A 27759-nucleotide genomic window follows, 5' to 3' on the forward strand; every position below is an offset into this window, starting at 1 on the left:
CACAGGGGAAGAGACAGTGGTATAAGAGGCTCCTTATGTCGGGTGTGGTGGCTGACGCCTGTAGTCCCACCACTTTGGGAGGCTGAGGCAGATGAATCACTTGAGGTCAGGAGTTTGAGACCAGCCTGGCTGACACGGCAAAACCTCATCTCTACTAAAATTTCAAAAAAAATAATTACCTAGGCCTGGTGGTGCATGCCTGTCATCCCAGCTACTCAGGAGGCTGAGGCACGAGAATCATTTGAGCCTGGGAGGTAGAGGTTGCAGTGAGCTCAGATCGCACCACTGGACTCCAGCCTGGGACACAGAGTGACACTGTCTCAAAACAAAACAAAATGCAAAAACCAAAAAGAGTCCTTAGACTCAAACTGGTTTCCAGACTCGGTTCTACTGGTTATCATTCAACTACTTTGTATTTCTAAGTCTCTGTTTCTTTAACTTCAAAAGGAAGTTAGCGTTTTCCTTGCAGAGGTGCTGAGGATTAAATGAGATAATATGTGGAAACATTAGGCATGTGGTACACTTAGCAGATGCTGGTTGGCTCCCCCTGTTTTCCACTAGTCTGTGGTCTACAGTTTAAATGATAGGGAAAAGCGTGTGAGATTTGACGCTGGGGAAGGATGCATTGGGTTCCAGGCAAGGGAGGCAGGCTCTGAGGCCTGGAGCAAGGGACCAGGGGCCTGGGCAGGCCACAGAGCACCACAGTGCCCTTGCTGCCCTATTAATGGGCCAGGAATCTGGAAGCCAGCTAGTAAACGCCCTCATGCCCAGGATCATCCTGCAGGTGGAGCTGAAGAGCCAAGAGGCTCAGAGTCTGCAGCAGCAGGGAGACCAGTACCTGTGTCAGCTGCAGCACTATGTGGTCGCTTAGCAGCAGTTGACCTCTGAGGAGGAGGTGCTGCACAGGCAGTTACTGCTGCAGACCCAGCTCCTGGACCAGCTGCAGCAGCAGGAAGCTCAAGGCAAAGTGGTAGCTAAGATGGCCCGCCAAAAGTTGCAGGAGACCCCGGGGAGGGAGCTGCTGAGGACAGGGCCCCGAGAGGGAAAACCTGGCAACCTCCGTGCCTTCTCACCCTCTTTCCTGGCCTCTTAGGAGCACCTGGAAGCTACCAGCCAGCAGAAACAGCAGCTAAAGCCAGGTTGAGCCTCATGGCTCTCCCTGGGGAAGGTACGGGAGACCACTCGGAGGAAGAGGCGAGAGCCCCAAGAGGAAAGGGGGACTGTTAGCAGCATAGGATTGAGGAGTTGGAAGACACCTTTAACACAGCTGGTCATTATGCCGACCGGGTGTCCGCGCTAAGTTCGGTATCAATATGGTGACCTCCTGGGAGCAGGAGGCCATCAGGTTGCCTAAGGACAGGAGAATTGGCCCAGGTCAGAAAGGGACCAGGTCAGGACTCCGGCACCAATCGGTAGTGGGACTGTTCCTGGCAATATAGCAAGATCTTGGTTCTTAAAAGTAATAATACAGAATAGCTCATTCCCCTCTGGGAATGGGCTGGCTCAGGGCTACACAGTGAAGGTGGGGGCAGAGGTGGGCCCCCACTTCCCTTGTTGGGTTGTCTGAGGACCCCTCTGGCCACCCCCTAGAGGAGATGGAGGAGGACATCTGGACAGTGAGGAGGAGGAGGCACCTCGGCCCATGCAGGACATCCCAGAGGACCGGGAGAGCCAGGAGGTCAGGTGAGCCTGACTTTCCCTGCCCCTACTTTGTCACCTTCCTTGCTGGTCCCTCCCAGATCCCCTTATGTTCTTGGTTTCCCTGCCTTCTGATTTCTGTGGACTTTCACTCCTTCTGGGAGCCAGTGGTCAAACACCATTTCACTGTGACCAACAGGTGCACACTCTGAGCCCCAAGGGAAGGGGCTGTGCTCCACCTCCCTGCCCCGGTTGTTCTGTGTATGTCCCTACAAGAATACTCATCTCTTGCCTTCAGGTGGCATTTTTCAACGACGCTGGAGCCAATGCGCAGGAATAGCAAAGGGTGTGCTGCCAGCCCCTGGCTCACCCAGTGGCTTTATCCCAGAGGACCCCAGGGACTGGGGGTGAGTCTGTGTGTGGGGAGACCCACAGAGCCCTGCAGGGGGCCATGAATGGTGTGGGTGGGGCAAAGCAGGTGGTTCTTGAGATGTGACCTCATTATTTTGGCTTCACAGCGACTTTATGGAGGAGAAGGTGGACCTGAAGGAGCATGTGGAGAAACTAGAGCTTCGATTCATCCACCTCTTGGGACAGACACCATAAGTGAGCAGGAGGCCAGGGTACGGCAGGGGGAGCTGCAGGGCCGTCAGAGGGGCCCCAGCCTCTGAGTTGTGTCCTCCCGCAGGAAAGTACACCAGCCAGGGGGCCGTGCCAAAGATGTGGCACTTGGAGAGGAGGACATCATCAGGCTGGCCCAGGACCAGGAGATGCAAGTAGGGTGTGGAACATCTCTGCGGGGGTGGGGGTAGGGGTGAACTTGGGCGCCAACACCAGCATGACAGCTAAGCACCCCTCCCTCCAGGTGAACCTGCTGGAGCTGCAGGGACAGGTGTTGTGGCTTGTGGGCGACCACAATGAGGGGCACGACAAATTCTTGACCACTGTCCAGAGCCCTGCTGATCAGGCCGCTCTAGGAGCCCCAATACCCCAGGAGCTTGGGTGTGCTGACAAGCAGGGTGGTGGGTAGAGCGCTCAGGCGGGGTGGGCGGGCAGGAGCAGGGGAGGCTCGCACTGACCTCAGATCCCCTCCTCCCTCTGTCTGAAGATCTTCGTGGCTGAGCCTCACTGACAGCGTGGAGCCTGCACCAGGAGAGGCCAGAGAGGGTTCTCCCCACCACAACCCCACGGCACAGCAGATCGTGCAGCTGCTTCCTCTAACGCAGGACTCTCCAGGAGCACCGAGGCCTGGGCAGCAACCCCTGCATGCCATTCTTTTCACCGTGCCGAGATCAGGGAGATAAACATCATCATCTAAGAGCTGGTCAAGAAATTTAAAAACAAACAAACAAAAAAAGTTTAGGGGTTAATCTCCTACACAATTCATTTACTTCATTTGAATGTTAGAGCCACTCATGTTTATTTGTGTTTCTAACTTAAATTTATTTGTAGAAAGTTAAAGGAGAGTGGGTCTTTCCCTTATGTTCACTCTGTATTTTGACAGTTCAAATCACTTCACTTTTATCTGACACATATAAATGACTAGGAATGACCTTCAGATAGTGTTTAGCATCTGTAACCTATCTGACAATAATGTGTTCATCAGGGACCTCTGGATTAAATCACATACTGGCATATTTAAGCTGAATGTCAGTCTGAATAATAAAAGTGCTATATTAACTGAAATACCACTCTTTGTGTAGGAATTTTGTCATATGTTTAAGAAAAAGCTAAAAAGAATGGAAATTCTATGACAATAACTGTAGTCTTTCTTCAAAATGCATGCAGTTGTTTGCAATACCTCATTCAGCCAAGTATTTGTTCTCTTCCTCATTCAGTATAAGGCAGCTTTCAATTTGCTTAGAAGGTGACATTAGAAGGTTAGAGTTCAGCAGAAACAGAATTTTAAAATGTGAGTTCAAACTGAATAAATGTGAATTTCTGTAGGAAGTAAAGAATCAAAATATCAATTTAAAGACTGCAATATATCATAATTATTTTTAAACTATTTGATTAAACCTGATAGGTTTCCCTGAAATGAAAAAAATCAGTTCTAAAACCAAAGCTGAGTTTTATACAACATGAAAATGTAAATCAGCCCTATCCATAATACTTTCTCTAAAACTTTATCTTACAGTCACTCTCAAATAACTATTCAAAAACATAACTGCTATAGTAATATCTTGAAATAAGTTAAAACATTTCAAAATATGAACACTGTAGTGTAAAACCAAGAATCTAGGGGAAGGAAAAGTAGAGAAAGAAATGCCAATTCCAGTCCAAAGCTTTATTTGCCAAGTTTTCTTAGAATGACTTTTACCAACTTATGATTTCTTGTAAACAGAATGTATAATGGAAATACTGACTTTTGTCTAAAGTGGCATTATTGACTTCTGTGATGCTACTATAATGTAATAAATTATGAAATTGTTGCAAGGTGCTGTTTTTGCCTTAAAATTTTGTGTGTCTTGAAAACTATAGTATTAAAGGTATTGAGACTGTGCAAATGTTGGGCACGCTTGTCATGAGATAATCGGTTTTTATTCTCACAAAATTGTAACTATGTAAGTGTGTTTATTAAAAGAACATAAACTAAAAAAGTTACAGGAATTAAAAGTTGTGGGATGGAAAAGTTATGGGATAAAAAATATGGTGGAAAAATTGTGGCAAAAAGTCCAAAAAAAGTAAAAAAAAAAAGTTGCCTGAAAAGTTTTTTAAAAAAGTTATGAGGAAGAAGTTACGGGAAAAAGTCATGGGATAAAAATAAATAAAAGCAGGCCCCTGTCAGCATGAGCCTGGAGAAGTGAGTCTGGAGTCTTCACCCCCACCATGTCCCTACAACGCCTTCCCAGTCACCTTTTTACCATTAGGTAGCAACACAAGACCCCTGTCTAATGAAGAGAGAAAAACAGACCCTTTACCACCTTGACCACGGCTGAGTCCTTACATTTCTGGATGATGATGTTTGTTATTTAAGAGCCAGAGGTTGATGGAGTTGGTTTGTTTGGAGGAGGTGTGATGGCCTCCTTACTCTCACCGAGGCAACTTTTCTCACGGGGTGCTCCCATCATCTAACTCAGAGAGGCATCTGAGGCGGGACAGTGGAGCTAACTGTAGACCAGGCGAGGGCACGGGCTGCTAGGGGTGACCCGCCCTTCCCCCATGTACATACTGTATCTGTGTAACATTCTGTATGTATCGTACCTAGTGGAGGTTGCAGCTGTCATATGAGGAAGAGGTTCTGATAGTTATTTGCAGCTGGGAAACTTATTTATTGCTAGCATAGGAGCGAGGAAGGAGGTGGGGATGGAGTCATGGCTCTCTGGTGATGGGACTCCTGTTTTCTTTGCTTTTTATTTGGGAATAAATGGATTTAGCCATACTGCTCAGCCTGGTATGTTCCCGTTTCCCTCAGTGGGTCCTGCAGTTTGTCCCGTTGAAAGAGAAGCCCCAGAGTGTCTGAGCATGCCCAGTTGGGCTGTTGGGAATCTTCCAGGCCTGTTGCCTGTATGCTGCCCTGTAACACCTGGTGGATTTCACGGGGACTGCCATGGTGCCTAATGGGCACAGTGCAGCCCTGACGGCCAACAGGTTCAGAAGACTGATCTAGCTGTGGCCGGGAAGACAACAACAGCACCCGAGGGCACTGACTTTCACCCACCCCAGGTGTCTTCCATTCCGTCCCCCTGCCTCCCTCTCCTGTCTGCACCGGGTGGCCTGTCTGTCCCTCCAGAGTGCAGGCTGCCCCGCAGGCTCCCTCCAGGTTGAGTTCACGGCCCTGCCTCCTAGTGGCCAGAGCCGGCATCACAGGATAAGAACCAGCTAAGCTCCAGGGACTTTCTAGGAAAAGTCTCCCTTGGAAGGGGTGTGACCTTTTCACCGCTCCCAAAAGCACCCTAAAAATGGCTTGGACTTTTCCCTCCCCTGAGCTCCACAGAAAACAGAGCCAGCAGAGGACACATTCTCTGTCATCCAGAAATGAGTTGGAGTCTCAGCCGAGGGACAGCAGGACTGGTAGAGACTGTCAGTCCACAGAGCTGCCCGCACAGCACCCCCATGCTTGCCCAGAAGGCGAGAAGGATGGCGGGGACTGGTTGTCCACAGGCCGGGCATGACAGGGAGGCTCCCTGGAGGTGGTGCCCTTTCGAGGGGCAATGTCAGGAGACAGCTTCCTCTTGTTGGGCCACAAATCTCCGCAAGGACAGCACGAGGACTGATTCCCAGTGCTAGAGGTGAGGCAGTCGGCCACGTGTGTGTGTGTGTGTGTGTGTGTGTGTGTGTGTGTGTGTGTGTGTGTGTATTTATAGCTATTTATAGAACAGGGCAGGGGCATACCACAGAGGGGGCACAAGTTTTCAGCCACGGTCACAGCTGGATGTGGCAGCTCACCACTACAACAGACTAAGTCACAGATGAAGGGGGCTGGCTTTGGGGCTGCGGGAGCCACTGTCAAGTCACAGGACACCCACCCAGGCAGGCTTGGAAAGGGAAATCTCTGAGAAGAGGAGGGATCTGTTCAGAGGTCGAAGGGGGACCTGGGGCTCTCAGGACGGGATGGACTTGCCTGACCCAATCAGCTGGCATTGGAGAGAGCACAGAGAGAAAACAGGTTAGAGAAAAGCCAGAGCTGGTGAGGCAAGTACAGAGCATGGGTGCACCGTAGCAGCTGCGAGAGGGCCGGGAAGGGGAGAGTGTAAGTGTGGGCATGGCAAGGTTCCTGGAAAAGAGAGGCTGGAAGGGAAAGGGGAGGAAGATGGAGGGAGAAGCCAGAGCTTCATAGGAAGTGCCCGGGGGCTGCAGCGGCCCTCCCCACCCCACACACGCTGACCTCTCTCATAGCACCCAGGCAGTCCACCCACAGTTCAGACCAATGCCAGCCCCCAGGAATTCCCTCTTCCCTGGTCACCGTCTTCCAACCCACTGGCCCAGGGCCACCTCTTGCTTGGGGAGCGCCACCCTACAGCCACCACTCATAGAGAAGGAACACTGCTTGAAACAAAATAGTGAAGCTATAAGGGGATGGCTGGCTGGATTGAGCACCAGAGGCCCCTCTGGGTGGGCAGAAAGCTCAGGGTTCTCTGAAGGACCCTGGGGAAGGCTGGGAGGGCAGGTAGCCGGATGCCACTGGCCATACAGTTATAAGCCCAAAAGGGGAGCCTCAACTGGTAGGCAGGGGCTGCAGGTTGCATAGGTGAGGCTGGGCCCTTTATGATGGGAAAAGCAGAAGAGGGAGAGTTCGTGGCAGGACAGGCAGGTGGGCTCGCTAGGCAGGATTTGGCTGGGCCAGCAGGCACTGTGGTCTCCTTGGCTGAATAGCACAGGAGACCCCTAGGAGCAACAGGCCAAGGTGAGTGAGCCTGCTGGTCGGCGGTAGTGCTTCAGTGGGGGCCAGGGACCCTGTCTTCAGTCCACACGAGCAGCTATGATGGTACCTGGGAGGGAGGGAAGGGGGCTGTGTGTCCTTGCCCGGTCTGTGAAGTGTGTTGTGGGATGACCGTGTGTATGGGACTCTCAGGCTTTTATCCTCGATCACCACTGGATTGCTGACAGTTGGAGGATGTGGGACCCTAACTATCACCCTTAATCTGCAGTGGATTTGGCTCTCAGCACTTCCAGGCTGGGAGCTGGATACCTGCCCTGGCAGCATGACCCAGACTGCATGACAGGGACAGCGTGCCCAGGATGATGTGCCTAGACCTCTGACCGCCTCAGATTCCAGCCCCACACACAACCCCCTCCAAGCTCCCAGCCCCTACACCATAAACCACGAGCTCTGTGTCCTCTCTGATGGCTCCACATCTGCCAGCTTGGGCATGGAGCCTGTTCTAAGAGCCCCCAGGCTCAGCCATGGAGGCCTTGAGCAGTGGCACTGTACCTACCAAGGCTGACGCTCCTCAGGGAACACCGATAGTGATTCTGAAAGACAGCATCAAATCACATGGCAGGTCACATGCACGGTGGGGCAGCCTGAGGGTGGGGGACACACACGCACACGCCGGAGTGTGCACACACATGCTGTGAGGCCCCACTGCCTGCATGCACACACTAACACACATGCCCACAAAAAACACGCATACGCTGCCTTCCCCGCCCAGCACCCTGATTGGCCGGCATGTGCCACAAGGATCTGGGACATGCAGCCACTCGGCACACTGAAGCACATGCGCGGGCAGAGTCACAACACAGATGCTCGCCCGCACACAGAGGCATTTCCACCAGCTCCCTGCACACTCGTGCCTGGTGTGCTCAGAGGACCACCCACGCTGCTCATGGAGACAGGGCTTGCTCACCAATGTCCAGCTGTCATTTCTCCACCTAAGAGCCTTCCATGGCTCCCTACTGCCTACAGCATTGAACCCCAACAAGTCACACTCTTCGGACTTTGAAGGTTCTCCACCCTATGCCCCACCTTCCCCACAGAGCTCTTCCTCATTCTCTGTTCCCTGCTTTGGCCAGGGGCTATCCTCGATGTGACCCACACTACACCTCTGCCCATGGCAGCTTTTTACCCAGTTATCCTCCAATTCCTCACCACATAAGCCTATCTCAGTCATGCCCCGGACTGCATTGAAGCCAGCCTGCCTTGAAGAAGCTCTCCCAGACTGCCCTTTTCCCCAAGGTAAGGTCATGATTTGTCAAATGCTTAGCGTGTGTTAGCAAGACTGGAGTCAGAGCAGGCATCAAACCTTACATCCCACATGTCACACCTCACCATAGACCTGGGTGCCAAATAGCCTGAAGAGTCTGAACTCACGATGGCAGTTAGCAAAGTGCTCCTACGGCTGCATCTGCAGTTAACATAGCATCCCTATGGCCACTGTCTCCCTGGATCTCCACAGCCATCCTAGGAGAAAGGCAGAACATCATCATTTGATAGAAGGGATACTGGAGCTCTGGGAGGAAAAGGGACTTGCCTAAAGCCCCAGGATGATGCAGCAAATCTGGACTCTCACAGACAGCCCAGAGCTGCCGGCATTCCCTCAGGATCTGTACCCTCGGGTCTGACTTAATTTTTTCCTCTCCCAAGAGCCATCTGTAGGGCCAGAGGCTGGCAAAGCCTGACTCATCACTGGATGCCAGTTCCTTTGCCTGACTTTCAGTGATTCCTACCTTACCCTGGGTTTTGTGTTTCTTGTCTCAACACTATCATTTCTCATTCCTCCACAGGTTGAACTGCTCACTGCAGCCACCTGAAGCATGCTCTTCTTGACACAGTTAGCTCTAGGCACATGGCTGGTGCTTAAAAGAAAAAAAGAAAAGAAAGAGCGTTATGTCAATTTCACTGATTAACAAAACTGATGGCTCCACTGCAAAGCAAAGTTGATACTGCCTGGGCCTCTGAGTTCAAGAGGGTTTTAGACAAATGGCTCTGAGCTAAAACATGAGCATGCACGCATACGCATCTGTCTCGGTCTGATGAGATAATCTGGGTTGTTATCCTTAAGCATTTTCCTGCCTCATTAATGCATGTGTAGCCAGCACAACAATAATGTGCTAATAATGGCTAAAGCTGAGGGCTTTCCTGGGCCAGGCAGTGGCTTTAAAAACTTTAAAGTGGCCTTTAAAACTTTAACCCCTAAAGCTGAGGACTTTCCTGAGCCAGATAGTGGCTGTAAAAACTATAAAGTTTTCACATAGACTCTCATTGAATAATTTCTGTTTTTCAGATCAAGAAACTGAGACTTACTATCACATTTGGGATTAAGTTTAAAAAAAAAAATTAACAAATTGAGGCTTAAAGTTGTCAAGCATTTCAAAGCCAGCAAGTGGCTAAATCAGAACTTGAACCCAGGAAGTCTAGCGCTGGGATCCTGTGCCCTTACCCAGTATCCAGTGTTGGCTACACAAAACTAATGAGTACATGTTTTCAACTATACTTTAAGTGGGTGACATATTTTTCACTATATTTTATGTAGGTGACTTTCAGTTTGGGAGTATTCTACTTACACAATCTATTGAGCTGGATATTAACTGAGAACAAACAGAAACTAATGAACTCTGAAAAACATAAAAGGTGAGCAACATGACGTCACTGCAAAAGACAAAACAGCCCATAGTCTTTTGGTGACTATTTTGCTGACAGTCCATGAGTTAATACTCAAGCTGATCTCAACAGTGCTGTTCCCTTGGGAGACAGACAGACACACACACACACACACACACACACACACACACACACACACACACACTTGGTGGTTTTGTGCCCCGCCCCCCCTCAACACACACCGGAGTTTCTGGTTGTGCTGCCCAGCGCCTCCAGTCCGTGAGTGTGAGGAACGGACCACATGGGTCCAGCAGTGCTGGGTCAAGGCGAGGAGGGGGCAGCCGGAAGTGCGCACATGCTCTGGGCTTGTTGCACCAGCCGAAATGGGTGCGCACGGGGCGGATGGGGATGAGGGGATGAAGGATGAGGGGTGAGAGGGACAGGGTGGGATGGGGACAGCCTTTCCCAGGCGGCAACATCATTTGATAGAAGGGATACTGAGGCTCTGGGAGGGAAAGGGACTTGCCTAAAGCCCCAGGGTGAAGATGCATCTCTGGACTCCCAGTCCAGTGCTCTTGCCCAATACTCTGCTGCTTGCCTTTACCCATGTAACTTGGTCATCAGCACGTCATAGGGCAAGCCTCAATCCCTACTTCGTTTTTGTATATGGGCGTTGGACCCACAGCCCCACTCTCCAGCCATTTGGACACAAAAACAGATGCTATTGTTCTTCCTTAGAGAACGTGGCCAGTGGAAACAGGGCACACTGGAAATCAGAGTGAATGTCCTTGAAAGAGGGTCATGGGTCAACAAGGCCAAGCCAAAGGTTGCAGTAGAACGCTCTTCCTTAGAAATCTTCGGGAGTGAAGTAGGATTCGGTCACTCTCATCCCTGCCCCTGCAGCTGCCACTACCCCATTAGTTTAGACAGGGTCCAGGGCAGAGTGGGGGGCAGGGTGTGGAGAAAATATCAGATTGCCTGTGGCCCCCAGGCTCCTTCCCCAGCTGCTTCTGTCCTAGCCCAGGCCTGGGTGCCATTCTCACACTCTCACACTCGTGTGCTCACCCATACACACATCACACACCTTGTTGGTCACACAGTCACAGCCTGGTCTCTGCTCCTGTGGCGCAGTGGTCAGACACCCCCTGGGATGGCTCAAAGGTGTCAGGACTTGGAAGTGGGGACATCAGGGTAGATGAAGGAAATCCACACACCCAGAGCATCTCCGGGTTCAGACTCTCAGACCTGAGGTAGGCTCCCCAGGGGCTGGGAGAGGAGTTGGACGGAATGGAGGATGGAGGACAAGGAGAAGATAGGAAGAGGAATGCAACGTGTGGGCGGCTGCCCAGAGTGAAAATAGAGGGAAGTGCTACGCAAGTGCTGGAAAGAAGGCAGCAGGTGGGACGAGCCCCTCAGCCCCCTCCTCAAAAACGACCAACTCCGGGACTCAGCGCTCCCTGGGGGGCAGGCTCCGCCAGCCCTCGGCCACATGTGGCTCAGGCGTCCACGGTCCCACTGCCTTGGATGGAAATGGCCAGTTCTGGCGGCCAGGTCCAATGCTCTGGATTCCAGTCCCAATCCGCATTCAGCCCTTACTCACCTGGCGATCCCGGGTGGGGCACGAGTAGGGCTGAAGGGATCAGGGGAAGCCTCTGGCCTGGAGGGTACGGAGGATGCTTCCCCAAGGGCGGACCCAGTAGGAGGAAGCCCAGGAGCCAGGCCCCACGACCCAGGCCAGGCTGGGGACATAGCCAGGGATGGGCATCCTGGGACTGGACTTGGGCGACCTGCTGGCCACAGGGAGCAAGGCAGAGAGGAGAAATGGGCGGCTCCCTGAGGCCCCGCCCCAGCCCGGTGCCGGCCACGCCCATGCAGGGAAGCTCCTCCCTGCCGCGCCCCGAGGCGGTCCCCGGAGCTTAAGCCCCGCCCTCAGCGGGACAACATTCCAGCTCCACCCTGCCCCACAGCCAGTTCTCCTTGGCAAGCTCCGCAACTCACTCCAGGTGGGAGCCACCCCTGTGAGGGGGTACGCCACTGCCCCCGGGCACTCCTCCCAGCAGCCCGGGCTGGGGGACTTTTGGGGACCGTGGGGGCTGGCCCTGGTACCTGCGTTCATCCGGGATGCTCAACACCTGCAGCCAGGAGTCGTCCACAGGCAGGGGCTTGGACATGCTGATGGTGGTTGTGTTGATGTCGCGGATGATGCTGAGCCCCTCCTTCAGCACGTGGTGCATGCGCAGCATCTCCTCGCGCCGCCACTGTGCCTGCTCTGCCAACTCCTCCATCAGTGTGTTCTGGTCCTCACACGAGCACACACTGGCCAGTGGCTCCGAGATGAGAACTCCGTGGTCTGAGAGTGGGCAAACAGGTAAGAAGGTTGGGACCTGATGCCTGTGCCGCCCTGACTGCCTTCCTGGGCCCTGCTGGGACTGTGCGCTGGACTTGGAGCCCCTTGGCGTATGGCTTTTCAGACGGGCTTCTACACCGCTTCGACTGAAAGATCCACCGCCCCACCGCCTTTTCTCACTCAGGTGGTGACACCGAGGTCCAGAAGCAAGGACACCTGTCCAATGTCACAGATCTGAGAATGGACTCAGGACCTATCATGCCAACAGGACACCTATCTACTGTTTTGTTTGTTTGCTTTTTGGCGCGGGGAATGGGGCAGTGATAGGGTCTAGCACTGTCACCAGGCTGGAGTACAGTGATCACTGCTCACTGCAGCCTCAACCTCCTGGGCTCTAAGTGATCCTCCAAAGTCAGCCTCTCAAGTAGCTAGGAATACAGTCACGTGCCAACACCAAGCCCAGCTATTTTTAAAAGTTTTGTGTACAGACAAGGTCTCACTATGCTGCCGAAGCTGGTCTTGAACTCCTGGGCTCAAGTGATCCTCCCACCTCCGCCTCCAGGAGTGGGAGTTGGAGCTGATGCCTGGATACGGGAGTTCTGTGGGTGGGAGTGAAACAAAACACAGGGTCCTGAGCTCTGGGAAACAAGCAGTGTCCTCTGGTGAAGGAAATCCTGGACTGGCGGGCAGAAGTTGTGCCTCTTACCGGCCGTGTGCTCTGAATACAGTTACCTGCCCTCCGCGAGCTTCAGTTTCCTTATCTGAAAAATGGGGACACCTGACCCCTTCCCTGACCAGTTCAGTGTTGTGGGACACGGCTTCTGTCAAGACAATACCGAGTCCTGCCCTCCTCCCTGAGTGGGCCAGGTAGCCCTTGTAGCCTCTTCCTGGCTTTCCTGGGTGGCACTGCCACCCTGGTCCCTTGGTGCCTATTCAATCTAGTCCTTCCTATTGCTGGGGCATGGGGAAGCTCTGAGTAACATGGGACTATAGGGTGTGAGAGGGTTGCTGATGGTCTGGGCCCCGTCCCTTCCTCATTCCTGGGCATTCTTGACAAAAGCTTCCAGCACTGAGGGTACAGCAGCAGCTGTAGACAACAGCCTGATGAGTATCTCATTGTGGGGAGGGGGCCACAGCAGAAGTGCAGATCCAGGGAAATACAGAACCCAGGCCTGAGAGGTGCTGATGTGACAGACCCAAGAAACCTCAGCTTTGCACTTGCTGAATGCCATCTGCACCTCTCAGGAGGGAGAATGCCAGGCTCAGGAGGTCCTTGCCCAAACAAGGGAACTTGGAAAGGGGCACAGGGGTGGGCTATGCCATTTTCAAGGGCTGACAGGGGACCCCTCTGGAGGTACTTGGGGCAGTACCACATGCCGTGGCTCCTGATAGTCAGCTCTGCGCGCCACAAGACCGCTCCCTACCCAGAACTCACTGTGATCAAGTGCTAGCTCCAGATGCCCACGCAGCCTCCTGGTGGGGGCATCAGGTGTGCTGCCTGCCCAGGACGGCCCACAAGAGTCTGGCCCGCTCTGCCCTGCTATGGAACAACTCCTGCTCTGCCTTTGGGGAGATGTTTTCATTTAAGCGATGACTGGGCTGGCCCCGATGGCAGAGTTACCACAGAGTCTGCCGCTACCCATGGCTGACAGCTCTAGTTCTTCTCTGAAGCCGCCAGGACAGATGAACAGCGGCTTCACCCTCTTGGCCAACTCAGCTGCCTTTCATCAGCTCATCTGCTCCTAGGATTGACTCTGCCTCTGGCTGGCACCTAATCTGAGCCCCAGGCTCACACCTCTGCCCACAGGCCCAGCAGCTGGATCCTCCACCAAGCACTGCCCCTCACCAGCTACTGGGGTGCCACTAGTGCCCCCACATGGTGCCCTCTCACCAGACCCTCAGGTCCAGCTGTAGCTTCTTTGTGGAAGCCACACCTCAAGACTCCAGCCCTGCTCTAGGGCCCTGTATCCCCGACTTCCTGCATCCTTCTCCCTCCTTCTGGAAACAAGAACTTGCCCTGCCAGCCTGGTGGCTCCTGGAGGGCAGGACACCAGGGCCTGGACCATGGCAGGCCAGGGAGTGTCTGCTGCCAGCGATGCTGGAGCTGGTGCCCATGTCCACATGATGTCCACAGCACAGCGGCCACCTGAGACTGGGGGCATCTGAGTGGTGGCTGCAGAGTGGGGCCCCTACTTCTGCCTGAGCGTAGTTCACCAGGTCCTCCCCTGTGCTGTCATGCTGGGCATGGAAGAACCCACCCAGTTGGGGGCCCAGTACCACACCATAGAGCAGGAGCTGGGGATCGGTGCCTGACTGGAGCTGCCTCTGAGGCTCTGGCTGCTAAGTGGCTGGACAGACCCTTCCAGAAAGGGGTCAGCCTTTGAGATCCAGGCCCGGGCCTGTGGCTGCAGAGAGACAGCGTGACCCTGGCATGCCACCCTCAGCTCTGCCCTGGCTCCCGGCACCCAAGAACGCCCACAATCAGCACACCCACCAGGGCAGACAGTCAGTGTCCGGCTGCCCTCCAGCAAGAGGAGCACTTGCTTCTGGGCTGTCACTCAGAAGAAGTGTCTGGAGGAAGTGTGCTCGCCATCAGAGAGGCCAAAGTGGATGCCTCCGTCCAGGACTCCAGGGGACAGGGGCATTGGGTCCAGCTGGCCTGAGCTGGCTCCTCACCTCAGGGCACCCCTGTGGGCAGCAGGAGCCTGGGGCCCGGCCTTCGGCACCCACCTCTATGTGGGAACAGCATGAGCCTGCCGTCCAGCTGGGCCAGCGTGAAGCTGTGCAGCTCTGTGCCCGGCACTGCCCACGGGACTACCTGCCCGTTGCTGGGCTGCTCAATGGTGTAGACCATGTCCTTGGGCCCAGAGTAACTGTCTGTGCTCCTCAGAGCCTCTGTAGGGATGGGCACAGTGGCACCCTTCCACATCTGGGGACACAGGCCTGTGAAGGTTCTGCCCTGCCACACTCACCCACCCCTTCCTCCCCAGCCCTGGGCTGCCACCAGAGCTCCAACACCACTGCAGCTCAGGTCCTCAGGTGGCATCAAGGCTGGTGCTGCTCTGACTCCCCTACACAAAGGGCCCTCCCCACATTCACCTTCCCTATCACCCCAGGGAAGGCCACCCTCCAGGCCCAGCCTCCCTGCTGTCCATCTGCCCTAGTCCTGAGTGTCCCTCAAGACCATTGTGTCTCCCCTATCCAGGAAGGCCCCAGTTCTTACCCTCACCAAGTTCTCACCCCCAGAAACGCCGAACGCTGACCAACGGTGCTCCTTAATCAGTCTCGCTGGTGGGGCAGGGGTCTCCCTTCAGACCCTCCATGTATGCCTGGCAGGGGCTGGGCACAGGTGGGAATGGTGATTTAGAAATGGGCCCTCCTTCCAGCTGAGGGAGGGGTGGGAGGTGCAGAGAGTTGGGGGCTGATGGTTGACGCTGTCCCATAGCACAGAAGCAGTGCTGGGATGGGCTTCCAGAGCAGTTACGGGCCCTCCTCGTGTTGGGCAAGGGGACCCCTTTCCAGGCCTCCCACTTGCAAGCAGAGCAGGCGCCTGTTCCTGAGGTCCTGGTACCAGTCTTGCTGGGTCAATTACTTGTGGGCAGTGCTACAGGGGGACTCACATGCCCGGAAAACAGCCCTCTGCCATTCCTGGGCTTCCTCCCCCAGCCCCAGGGAGTCCTCAGGCCAAACCTTGGCAGGAGGGGCCATAGTGTGGGAAGCAGGGCCCCATCTCTGGGCTCCCAGAGCAAACACGGGTGGATGCCACCTGGTGGCCACGCTGCCACACAGTCGTCCCGCCCTGTGGTTCCAGGGCGCTGTGTCCCACTCTTCTGTGGCCTCCACACCACGAGGCCACCCCCTACAGGCACATCCTAGACCACCAAAGCCCCCCAGTGCCCCGTGTCAGAGACAGCCCAAGTCAGCCCTCTTGTGGAACCTTCAATGGCTCTTGCTGACTGGGGAAGACGCCCTCCAGAAGTTGGCATTCAAGGCCCTGCCATGTGGGCTTAGCAAAGCCATGCCCTTTCTGTTCCACCAGAACTACTTCTGCAACCATGGAGAAGTTCCATCCCATCTCTGGGCCTCAACTTCCACCTCTGTCAAATGGGGGCCCTGCTCCGCTATGGCACAAGGGCAGGAGTTTGGGGAGTCAAGCTGTGGCTTTCACTTGCTGGGGTGAAGGTGGGAAGCTTAACGGTCCCGCCCTGATGCCTGCCCTTAAGAGCTGGTAAGTGATTCTGTCAGGTGTTCTGGTCCTAAGCCACAGGAGAAGGAACAGCAGAGCCACCCATGGCTGCTCAGAAGTCCGCCTACCATATTGCAAATGTCCAATAACAAAACCTCCCACCGGTGTTCTATTTCAGCACAATCTCACATCTCTCCCTCCAACAACTGCGTGAGGCACACGGTAGTGGCCCCATTTTGCAGAGGAGGAAACTGAGGCTCAGAGAGGGGGAGATCTGTGCCGGGAAGTAGGGGATGCTGGCCTCTTTCTCAAAGCAGACATGGGGGATGATCCCAGCAATATGCTCACCTGCAGGCCTGAGTTTGTGGTGAGGTCGGAGGGTTGGTCATTGACAGGCAGGATGGTGACAGTGAAGGCCACAGGATGGCTCTCGCGGTCCATCTCAGAGGCACTAGCCATCAGGACAAAACTATTTGCCGGTCTCTCACTCCTGTCATGCACGTACTGGATCAGCTGCTCTTCCTCCTAGGGGCAGGCCTAGGGCTAGCAAGCCCCAGCAGCACCCTTCATGCCCTGCCTTTGGGTGCAGGAGGAGACTGACTCTTTTAGGGCTTCAGGTTCCATTGGTGGAAAATGGGGATCATAAGTTCTGGCTCCCAGAGGAGTTGTGAGGAATAAAGGAGATATAGTATTTATTTTATTTTGTTTTATTTTATTTTTGAGACAGAGTCTCACTGTGTTGCCTAGGCTGGAGTGCAGTGGTGTGATCTCGGCTCACTGCAACCTCTGCCTCCCACATTCAAGCAATTCTCCTGCCTCAGCCTCCTGAGTAGCTGGAACTACAGGTACCTGCCACCACACCCAGCTAATTTTTTGTATTTTTAGTAGAGAGAGGGTTTCACCCTGTTAGCCAGGATGGTCTTGATCTCCCAACCTCGTGATCCACCCGCCTCGGCCTCCCAAAGTGCTGGGATTACAGGCATGAGCCACCATGCCCAGTCCGAGATGCAGTATTTAAAGCATAGGTGCTTCTGAAATGTGATTCCCCATCTCCTCTCTGTGTATAACCCCCCCACTGGGAGTCCCCGGGGCTCCCTCAACTTTGCCCCCAGAGCTGGGCTGCAGCCCCTGGGCCTCTCTCAAAGCCGTACCTCTCTCCAGCAGAAGGTGCTGAGGGTCCTGGCTTGAGGCCCGTTCTCTTTCTGCAGGGCCCTATGCCAGGGTGGCTCCAGCACCTGCAGGCCAAGGCCCGGCAGAGTGAGGAAGTAGGGCCTGGCAACGTGGAGCAGTGGAGGGGCCAGGGTACGGCTGCTACCCTCAGCGATGCTGAAGTTTTGTGACCCAGTGCAGATGACAGCAGGCAGCACCTCCAGCTCCACATGACGTCCTCGAGGGAAGCACCCAGGCCAAGGCCACATCCAGCAAGAAGGCATTGCTCCAGGCGTCAGGGCGGGAGTCCAGGTACAGGATCCTGTCTGTGTCCACCACCTCTTGGGAGAAGCTCTGCATGGGGTCCAGGCTGGGTGGCTCATCTGCCAAGACACCACACAAAACCATCACCAGGTAGCCAGCACTCAGCGGGCTCTTCGCTGAGAAAACCATGTCTGCCGGCGGCACTGCCTCCTGGGCTGCCTGGTTAACAGAGGTCACGAGGACTCACAAGGGAACACAGATGGGTCTCAGAGGGGTCTCAGGGGGCCCACTGTGGCCCTAAGCAGCCAGAACAGCTTGATCTTGCTCCACTTATTTCCCCAGATACCACTGCTCATTTAGTCACACAAACACACACGTGGGTTCACACACACAGCAGCCAGACATGCAGCTGTTCACATTTTTTGTTTTTTGAGACAGGGTCTCACTGTCACCCAGGCTGGAGTGCAGTGATGTGATCACAGCTCCCTGCAGCCTCAACCTCCTAGGCTCAAGGGCTCCCACCTCAGCCTCCCAGGTAGCTGGGACCACAGGCATGAGCCACCATGTCCGGCTAATTTTTAAATTTTTTGTGTCAAGACGGGGTTTCACTGGGTTGCCCCGGCTGCTGGACACATGTTATACCCACCCCACACACGGTTACACGGGGTTGGTCACACAGCTTGAGATGCACTCCCTCGGGGAGGTGCATAATCACATGTCCCCAGACTCAGTGACACAGACACATGAGTTCATCAGACACTGACGCAGTCGCACATGTCCACATGCGCGTGTGCACACGCACACACACAGGCCCCCCTGCTCAGGATCTGTTCAGGCCTGTGGCTGGTTTACCAGCAGCATCCTCCCCAACTCCCTGCAATTACCACCCAGGACCATCAGAGGGCGCCCCGCCCCACCCTACCCCTCCGAGAAGCACAGGTGCCTCCAACACAGGCCCTACAGAGCTCATGCCCCAAAGGCCACATGGGCTCCCTCACCTGATGGGCCATCCACAAGAGGCTAAACCACCCCCAAACTCACATTCCTGTTCTGTGCCTTTGCCCGGAATGTTCCTTTTGCCTGGAATACCACTCCCCATTCTCTGCTCCCAATGGCCTGTGCTCTTCAGAGCCCGGCCCAAACATGGCCTCCTCCCATGAGGCCTTCCTGATGCCAGATCTGCTGGCTTGCCGTGGGCCCCAAGCTCCAGACATGCAGACCAGAAGGGTCCCCGAAATGAGCAGTGTAGGAGAATAAGGCTGAGAGCAGGCAAGAACTGGCCTGAGGTTACAGGGCATGTCAGTGAGCTCGCTGGAGGGCCTGTGGCTGCTCTGTGGGGTTCCTGGGTGGGAAGAAGCCCTTGACAGACCCTCCTAGTCCTGGTCTGGGCTCCGAGAAGAGAGCGGGATACATGGGGGTCTGAGGTGCAGCGGCCTGTCTCCACAGCCAGCCATCCCCAAAGTTCAGGACCCGTGATGCCCTCCCAGGGAACTGACTGCAATGCAGATTCTCGGGCTCCACTTCAGAGATTCTGCAGGCCTGGGTGGGGTGCAGGAATCTGCATGCTCAGCCACGCCATGGACACGAGTGGACACAACCTCTAGAGGCACACACAACTCCCAGGAGGATGGGTGTACAGCAGGCTTTTCAGAAACTCTTGGGAACACAACATACACGGGAGCACATCTGAGGCACGTGCACACATGCAACCTGGGACCACCACAGCCACAGCCCAAGTCACGTGTACCTGGCATGAAGGCTGGGAGGAAGGCCCTCTACCTGGTCCACACCCCTGCTCACCACCTCCAGCTCCTCACCTCCAGCTGGTCCCTTCTGATCTCAGCTGCCTCTCTCCGGAAGATGTACATCTTCTTGCACCAGGCCAGCTTCAGTGGGGCCAGTGGGCCCTCTAGGGCAATGGTCACTTGCAAGGTGGCATCCGTGTGCACTGGCCCCACAATCATTGAGAAGGCCAGGGTGTTGCGGGGCCTGAGGCTGCCATTGTGGCCGTTGAGAACGGCCTCAACCAGCAGGCCCTGCTGGGAGAGGGCTGTGGCTGGCTGAGTGGCCCAGAGCAACTGTCCTCAGCGAGGGCCATTTGTGACATGGTAGTGGACCTCATCCCTGCTGTGGATGTCAAGGTTGGCGTCCAGGTGGAGCTTGGCCATGTTGATGGTACCCTGGCCTCCTTGAGGGATCATGAGGCCGGAACCACTGGCCACAGAGGTAGGGCTCCGAGGCCTGCACTTCCAGCAGAGTGATGGTTTGGTGCTGCCCATCAGACACCTGCAGCTGGATCCAGCTGTGGTCAGCCCGGGTGCACGAACAGGACTCACCTCTTCCTGAGGTCCCTCCTGGATGAAGCAGTAGATGGGCTGCATGGGCTCATCCACAGCCATGATACTGCCAAAGAGGAGGTCCTTGCGGGTCAGCACCAGCTGGGCATCAGCAAAGCCTGAATCAGCACTGCTAAAGGCCACATCGTCTGTAGTGAGTAGCCACCACCTACCCCGGGCCATATGGAAGATGCGGCTGATGGTCTGCATAGGGTCGTGGTCATTCTAGATGGCTAGATGGCCACTAGGAAGACACCCCGTACCTCCTCCCAGGCCATGTTACCACTGCCTTCATCCTGGCGGGTACCAACAAATGGGATATCATCTTCTGTGATCTTGGAGTCATCATGCTCGTAGACCAGCCAATCATGCAACAGGTCTCCATTGGTGAAGGATGTCACCACAGTGGTCTTGTCCTGTGTCCCACGCCAAGTCAACCTCCCATGGCTGGGCCGCTCCATGACCTCACAGAGGTACCTGGCACTGTTGAGACTCTTAACAAAGAGCTGGTCAGCAGAGAGGACACCCTTAGGCACCATGAGGACACTGGTGAGGACAGGCACGTCTGCGTCACCACCAATATGGATGGGAAAGGTACAGAGCAGAGAGAAATATGGTGGAGCTGTGACACAGAAACAGAAGGTGTCCTAGACTGCCCCCGAGGCACATCCGTGGCCCCGCAGGTCACCCGGCCAGCCTGGGTGAAGCCCTGACTGCCTGACAGCCTCGTGCCCTGTATTGAAGGCTGCCATTCCTGGGAGCCTGAACCACCTCATAGTGGAAGGTTGGGAGGCTTGGGCCTGCCTCCTCAAGGGTGGCCTCCAGGAGGTCAGTACGCATGAGGGCATGGGCACCCGAGCCGTCACTGACACCTCTAGCATCAGCTGGTCAGAGGTGTCCTCAGGGCCATCGTGGATGAAGTAGGCCTTGCGGTTCACCACGTCCAGGAGGGCAAACATTTTTCATACCTGGGCACCCAGGATGTCCAGCTTGAGCTTACCGTAATGTGCTCCTCAGGTCATGCTGAACAGCACCTGGGATTTGTGCCCCTCAGCCTCCATCAGGGCCAGTGTGGGCTCCACGTGCCGCCACTCAAGCCAGGCTGTGCCACCCTCAGCCACCACCAGTGGGCTGATAGCAGCTGGGTGAAATTGGCAAAGACAGGAGGCAGCCCTGGTCCGGGCACACATGGCTCAGCTAGCCCCATGGCCAGCCAAGCCTCAGGGGCCAGGGTGGAGAAAGATTCATAATGGCTATAAGCATCATCCTCATACTCCTCCACCTCCTCCATCCTGCAGCCAGCCGCCATGCTGCGCGTCAACAAGGCTTCCTGCAGCCCCCGCCTCTGGCCATTGACACTGAAGTCTTCCATGCAGCCAGCCCAGCAGGGAGGCCTTGGTGGCCCCTCGGGTCAGGCCTGGGCAGTGTTCCTGGAGGTGACAAGAGGCCTCTGCAACCAGCCCCCCAAGAAGGAGACTGCCACGTGGCTCCAGGTAGCCGGGGGCTCCTCAGTTCAAAGTACACGTGGGGGTACTGGTCCATGGAGATTTCCAGTTGGTGAGTGTTGATGTGGACACTGACCTTGTGGGGCTGCCCATCAGCCACAGGCACACTGCTGAGGAGCAATGCAGTACCCTGGCCCTTCTCGACCATGGCCCACAGGTGGCCCTCAAATATGTCCACATGGATGAAGTCCCCATGCCGGTCCCCTGCCTGGAAGGCCAAAGGTGCCTGCCGGCTCTGTGTGGTGAGTGTCAACTCCAGGGTTCCTTCATCCTGAGTGCCCCAGACAGGGAAGGCAGCCAGAGAGTGGGACAGAGAAGCCCAGGGCCACGCTGTCACTGGCGGAAAACTCTTCAGCACAGCCCTCATGCACGTTGGGGGTCAGAGGCCGGAGGAGGCTGCAGCCATTGAGGGTGGCTGCATGGAAGCAACTCCTCAGGGGATGGCTGGTTCCCCTCAGGTAGGTCAGGCCAAGGCTCCCAGTGCTCCCAACAGAGTCCACAGGGGACCTCTAGGGGGCTCCCAGGACTGCAGAGGAGGCATTCAGAAACACATTGACTGACGATGTGGACCGGCCCTCTGAGACAGTCAGCACCGTAGTGTGGGTCACGAAGTCACTCAGCAGCATTTCTGCTGGGGTCTGCAGCCTCAGCTCCTCCTGGCCCAGGACAAGTCTGACCTGAGGAGAGATGGGGAATGGGAGATGGGGGGCAGTACTTTGAATCATCATTTCTCTTATAAAACACACAGTGGGTTCCCCACTGTTGGGGCCCCAGAGTGGAAAACCTAGGACAAGGGTCTCTGGTGCCACTCCTCTTGCCTTCCTGCCATCTCTTTATTCATCCTCCAAACACTCACCAAAAGAAACTCTGGGCCTGGCCTGGATGGGCTCTGGGGACCCTGATGTGAATCAGATGTAATCGTTGCCCACAAGGAACTGACATATAGCAAGATGCTCTTCTAGAAATCCAACCTGTATTTTTAAATTCTCCTCCTCTTTCCTTGAGTGAGAGCTGACAGAAATGTTGTCTTGGAATCTAGATTTCACCCCTGGAAAAATGGGTAACTGAGAATCCCTTGAACAGTTCCCCTAAGTTTGGCAAAGTTTCTTGAGGTCACTGAAGGAAGCCAGGCTAACTGTTCAGGGATAGGAAGCCCAGGCAGATGCTCTGTATTCTGAAAAAAAAAAGCTCCCTGACCTGTGGTGGAGGGAGATCTTGGGGAGGGATCAAGGACATAGTTCTGTCACCATGACATTGACACCAGAAATGGCTCTGGTGTGGTACTCCCAGATGCTAGAATAGGTGGCAGCAGAGTATGGGAACTGCAGAACCACAGCACTAAGAACCATGATGTCAGAGTCCTGGTATGGTACATCTCTGTAGGGGTTTGGCATCATTGTACCCACAGAGCTCAACCGCCATCAGTGCCAGACTGCACCACATCAGTGTTCAACAGTGACAACTTGTGGCAGTGAGCAGCAATGACAGCAGCAGACTGACCAAGCCCTAGTCCTCTTCCCACTGGGGTGTGGAAGGAGATGGTTGCCCCAATTTTTTTTTCTTTCTGAAATAGAGATGGGGTCTCATTGTGTGGCTCAAGCCAGTCTGGAACTCCTAGGCTCAAGTGATCTACCTACCCTGGCCTGCCAAAGTGGTGGGATTATAGGCATGAGCCACTGCACCCAGCCTGCCCCAAATTTGGACTAAGACCCTGGGTTCTTAAACTCTTCATGGTATGGGGGAAGACTCAAGGAGGAGCCACAAGACTCCTTGATAATAAAGCTTGTGGTGTCTTGAAGGATGAAATGGAAAAATGAAGCTGAGGCAGTACTGGTGCTGTTACTGCCGTGGACAGTAGTGCTGCAGAGAAATTGGTGCAGTGCCACAGGGATGCACAGGGGTCATGGGGGCTCAGGAGGGGGCCTCGCCCAGGAGGAAGAGATGCTCACACTGAAACTTCAAGGAAAGGCTAGAGTTGGGCAGGTGCAGGGAATGTGTGAGGCACACACCTGGCAGAAGGAGTGTGGTGACCAAAGGCCTGGCAGCAAGTGACCATAAGATGGCCAGGAACTGAAAGCAGTTCAGTGCAGTCAGAGCACAAATGGCCAGGGAGGGCTTGTGGTGGGAAACATGGTTGGAGGGAGCTGGTGAGCAGAGCCAGTTCATGAAGGATTTACCATTTCTGGGCTGCTCCCCATTCCACAGTGAATAACTTGAGACCCCAAGATAAAAGTGACTTATACAAGGTCACACAGCCAGCTGGGGTTCAAAGCTAGAGAAGGAATCTTGCCCCCATCCCAGGGGGACATCACTCACCTGCAGGCATCCAGAGTAGAGCTGCAGCAGGAGGTGTTCAGCTGGGCCTGCTGCCAGGAGAAGGGAGGGTTTCAGGTTGGGACGTGCGGAACTGCAGCTGTAGGTCTCTGTCAGTCAGAGCCATGGCCACAGGCAATTCTCACCAAACAAGGAAGCTGTGTGAGAGAGGGAGCTGTGGTTAAGGTTCAGACTCTTGCCTGGAGGAGGCGAGGTGCCACAGAGAAGGACGGGTGGGTTGCAGAAAGGGGTCCATGCTGTTGCACCCTCATGGTTCTGCTTTTAGCACTGCCCAGATCCCAGCATTTCCTTGGTCCTGACACCAGAAGGCACAGCCTCACTTTGTGTTCAGCCCAGACTTTGACTTTGCAGGAGGTCAGACCTACAAATTTCCAGAAACTCAGGTGTCCTCCTTGGAGGATCCTGGAGCCAGAGGCCTCTGCCAGCTCTGACTCGCCTCCCCTGGGCCCCAGAGGAGTCTCCCTCCCAGGTCTGGCTCCCTGACCCAGCCCAAAGGGAAACATCACTGGCCTGATCACCTGGCTTGGTGGCTCAGCCCCAAGGAATGGAGTTTCTGGAGAATCACCCCCAGTCCAGACTGATTCCTGCTGATATTCCTTCTCCTAAGTGCCCTTGTGCTTGGGCTCCTGTGCAGCACCTGCCGTGCCATGCCCCACCTCCATGGGTTGGCTGGGGCCATGGTTGGGATCTGGGGGTGATACCAGTGTGGCCCACCTATCCCCGCTTCTCTCTCAGGCCATTCTTCCAGCTGCCATTGAGGGTCGGGGATGGGAGCTTATTGGCCTGAGTTTGCCAAGAAGTAAAGGCTCTGAGGCCAGATGGGAACCATATGTAGTGTCAAACCAAAGTGGGTCCACACTTCCTCCATTACCCCTGCTATTTCTCTCTGCTTGAGAGCTATTCATAGTCGTCCCACTTATGACCTTTGAGGAGGAATGAGGGGTTAGGGGCTCTGTCTCTTTTACCTTGAATCCCACCAAGAGCCCTTGATAAATTCAGAGGTGGGACCCAAATCTGAGCTTATGACCTATTTAGTAGACTCAGCAGCAGCCTGCTCCTCTGTTTGTTACTTTCCCCCACAATATAACCTGGTCCTCAAAGCAACTTGTAGTCTCAGGGGAAAAAGGAGAGGGAATCACAGTAAAAATTTTAGAAGAAACAGAAATTAGATGTAAAAACTGCTCAGCTAAAGTTGAATTTCTGTTAATTCCAGAGGGAGGAACTAATCTATTAGGAAGTGACTTAATATTAAAATTAGGTATAGGATTATGTGTTGGCTCAGAAGGATTCTACACTTCATTAAACCTGCTCATCACTGCAGATGAAACATACATTCATCCTGATGTTTGGGCAAGGGAAGAGAATCGGGGAAAACTCTGAATTCCCCCTATACATATGAAGTTTAAAACCCCTGGAGAAACAGTAAGAAGAAAGCAATATCCTATTCCTTTAGAAGGCAGAACAGGCCCAAAACCTGTCATTGAAAAGCCTCATCAAGGATGGGCTCCTTGAACCCTGTATGTTCCCTTATAACACCCCAATACTGCCTGTGAAGAAACCAGGTAGGTCATATCGACTAGCACAAGACCTCTGGGCCATCAACCAGACAGTCCAGACTACCCACTCTGTTGTTCCTAATCCTTAAACCATTCTCAGTAAAATTCCACATGAACATCAATGGTTCACAGTAATAGATTTAAAAGATGCCTTTTGAGCATGCTCCTTGGCTGAGGACAGCTGAGACATTTTTGCTTTCGAATAGGAAGATCCTCATTCTGGATGAGAGCAACAGAATCAATAGACAGTTCTACCCCAAGGCTTCACAGATCCCCCTAATCTCTTTGGTCAAATTCTAGAACAAGTGTTAGAACAAGTTTATATCCCAAAATGTATATGTCTGCTCCAGTACGTAGATGACCTATTAATATCTGGTTAGGCTATAGAAAAGGTATCTGCTTTCTCCATCCATATCCTTAACCATTTGCAAGGAGAGGGGCTATGGGTTTCAAAGGGAAAGCTTCAATTTGTAGACCCTAAAGTTAAATACCTAGGATACTTAATAAATAAGGGCAAATGAAGGATAGGGCCTGCTGAGAGTTGAAGGGATTGTATCCATACCTTTGTCTAAGACTAAACAAGAACTCAGAAAATTCCTAGGGATAGTTGGATATTGCTGTTTATGGTTTGACTCATATGCCCTAGTTACAAAGCATCTCTACCTAAAACCTACCCAAGAAAAACCTGACCCTCGCCTGTGGACTTCTGAAGAAATCCACCAGGTTGAGGAACTAAAACATCTGCTTGTAACTCACCCTGTTTTAGCTTTCCCTTCCCTAGATAAGTCATTTCACCTTTCTGTTAACAAAAATAAGGGCATAGCTTTAGGGGTCCTTACGCAAGAACACGGAGGTCACCAGCATGGCTTTCCTATTAAAAGTTTTAGATCCTGTAACCTGTGGATGGCCTGAATGTTTCAATCCATTGCAGCTACCGCCTTGTGAACTGAAGAAAGCAGAAAACTAACCTTTGGGGGAAAGTTAGTTGTAAGCACAACCCATCAGGTTAGAACGATCTTAAATCAAAAGGCAAGAAGCTGGCTTACTGACTTAAGAATTTTAAACTATGAAACTACCCTGTTAGAAAGAGATGATTTAACACTAACACTGATAATTGACTTAACCCAGCGGTTTCCTGACTGGAGATCCAAATCTAAAGAGACTTGAGCAGGTTCGTTTAGATTTAATTGATTATCATACAAAAGTTAGGCCTGATTTAAGAGAAACCCCTTACAAAACGGGGCAGCACCTATTTATAGATGGCTCTTCCCAAGTAATTGAAGGAAAAAGGCATAATACATACTCAGTAGTCGATGGGGAGGCACTTGAAGAAGTAGAGTCAGGAAGACTGCCCAATAATTGGTCTGCCCAAACATGAATTGTTTGCATTAAATCAAGCCTTAAAGCACTTGCAAAACCAAGAAGGGACTATTTATACTGATTCCAAGTACACCTTTGGGGTAGCTCACACCTGCGGAAAAATTTGGACTGAACGAGGTCTTATTAATAGCAAAGGTGAAGACCTGGTCCACAAAGAATTAATCACCCAAGTATTAGATAACCTCCAGCTGCCAGAAGAAATAGCTATTGTCCATGCTCCAGGACATCAGAAATGTGTTTCTTTTCAAAGCGGAAGGAATAACCTAGCAGATCAAATAGCCAAACAAGCTGCCGTTTCCTCTGAAAACACGTTTTTCACTTAGCCCCTTGCCTTCCTCCCCCAACTGCAGTCCCCATCTTTTCTCCTTTTGAAAAGGAAAAATTAATAAAAATAGGAGGCAAAGAAAATTCAGAAGGGAAATGGGTGTCACCAGACCAAAGAGAAATGTTATCCAAACCCCTCATGAGGGAAATTCTCTCTCATCTGCATCAACGGACTCATTAGGGACCTCAAGCTACATGTGATGCAGTCCTCGGGGTCTACAGATGTATAGGAATTTATACTCTGGAAAGGCAAGTTACAGATAGTTGCCTAGTATGTAAGAAGACTAATAAGCAGACCCTCAGAAAACCATCTGTTGGAGGGAGAAATCCAGGATTAAGGCTGTTCCAAAGTGTCCAGATTGATTACACCGAAATGCCCCCAATAGGTCACTTAAAATATTTACTAGTGATAGATCACCTTACTCATTGGGTAGAAGCTTGAGTGCAACTGCTAATAATGTAGTCAAGACATTCGCTGAAAATATTATACCAAGGTTTGGATTAATAGAATATGATAATTCAGACAATGGGACTCACTTCACTGCACATGTTGTTAAGAAACTAGCCCAAGTTCTAGATATAACATGGGACTACCATAACCCCTGGCACCGACCTTCATCAGCAAGAGTAGAAAGAATGAATCAGACTCTGAAAAACCACCTAACCAAATTAGTCCTAGACTCGGTTGCCATGGACTAAATGCCTCCCCATGGCCTTGTGAAGATTCTGAACTTCCCCTTGGAAAGATGTCAGCTT

The 27759-nt window shown here is 53.4% G+C and overlaps 3 protein-coding genes and 1 pseudogene across 9 annotated transcripts in view; 2 read left to right on the forward strand and 2 right to left on the reverse strand.

Moving 5' to 3' along the window:
* The window catches only part of LOC105464724 (golgin subfamily A member 6-like protein 4), a 173607-nt gene that overhangs the window by 53471 nt on the left and 92377 nt on the right, over positions 1–27759 (forward strand). The gene's annotated exons all lie outside the window — the stretch shown is intronic.
* On the forward strand, positions 504–3570 carry LOC139364058 (putative golgin subfamily A member 8D). Of its 3 annotated transcripts, XR_011625274.1 has the most exons (7): positions 504–1168; positions 1593–1683; positions 1937–2045; positions 2157–2244; positions 2327–2414; positions 2504–2640; positions 2747–3570. XR_011625274.1 is itself a non-coding variant. In XM_071099344.1 (6 exons), exons 1-6 carry the CDS (start codon positions 1150–1152, stop codon positions 2940–2942), a joined length of 591 nt encoding a protein of 196 aa, XP_070955445.1. In that variant the 5' UTR covers positions 504–1149; the 3' UTR covers positions 2943–3570. The 3 variants fall into 3 exon arrangements, 2 of the variants coding, with proteins under 2 accessions (XP_070955445.1, XP_070955446.1); XM_071099344.1 differs by lacking the exon at positions 2504–2640; XM_071099345.1 differs by lacking the exon at positions 2504–2640 and having other exon boundaries at positions 2327–2410.
* Positions 2718–19532, reverse strand: LOC139364022 (chondroitin sulfate proteoglycan 4-like). The gene is given in 7 exon segments (XM_071099242.1): positions 2718–8877; positions 11729–11972; positions 16504–16680; positions 17307–17536; positions 17539–17565; positions 17568–17787; positions 19386–19532. Coding segments are annotated over 6 exon segments (867 nt in total). The 3' UTR covers positions 2718–8877; positions 11729–11906.
* LOC139364055 (protein DEK-like) overlaps positions 20761–27759 on the reverse strand; it is a 38773-nt pseudogene continuing 31774 nt past the window's right edge.

This window comes from Macaca nemestrina, chromosome 7, assembly GCF_043159975.1.
Source record: "Macaca nemestrina isolate mMacNem1 chromosome 7, mMacNem.hap1, whole genome shotgun sequence".
NCBI lineage: Eukaryota > Metazoa > Chordata > Mammalia > Primates > Cercopithecidae > Macaca > Macaca nemestrina.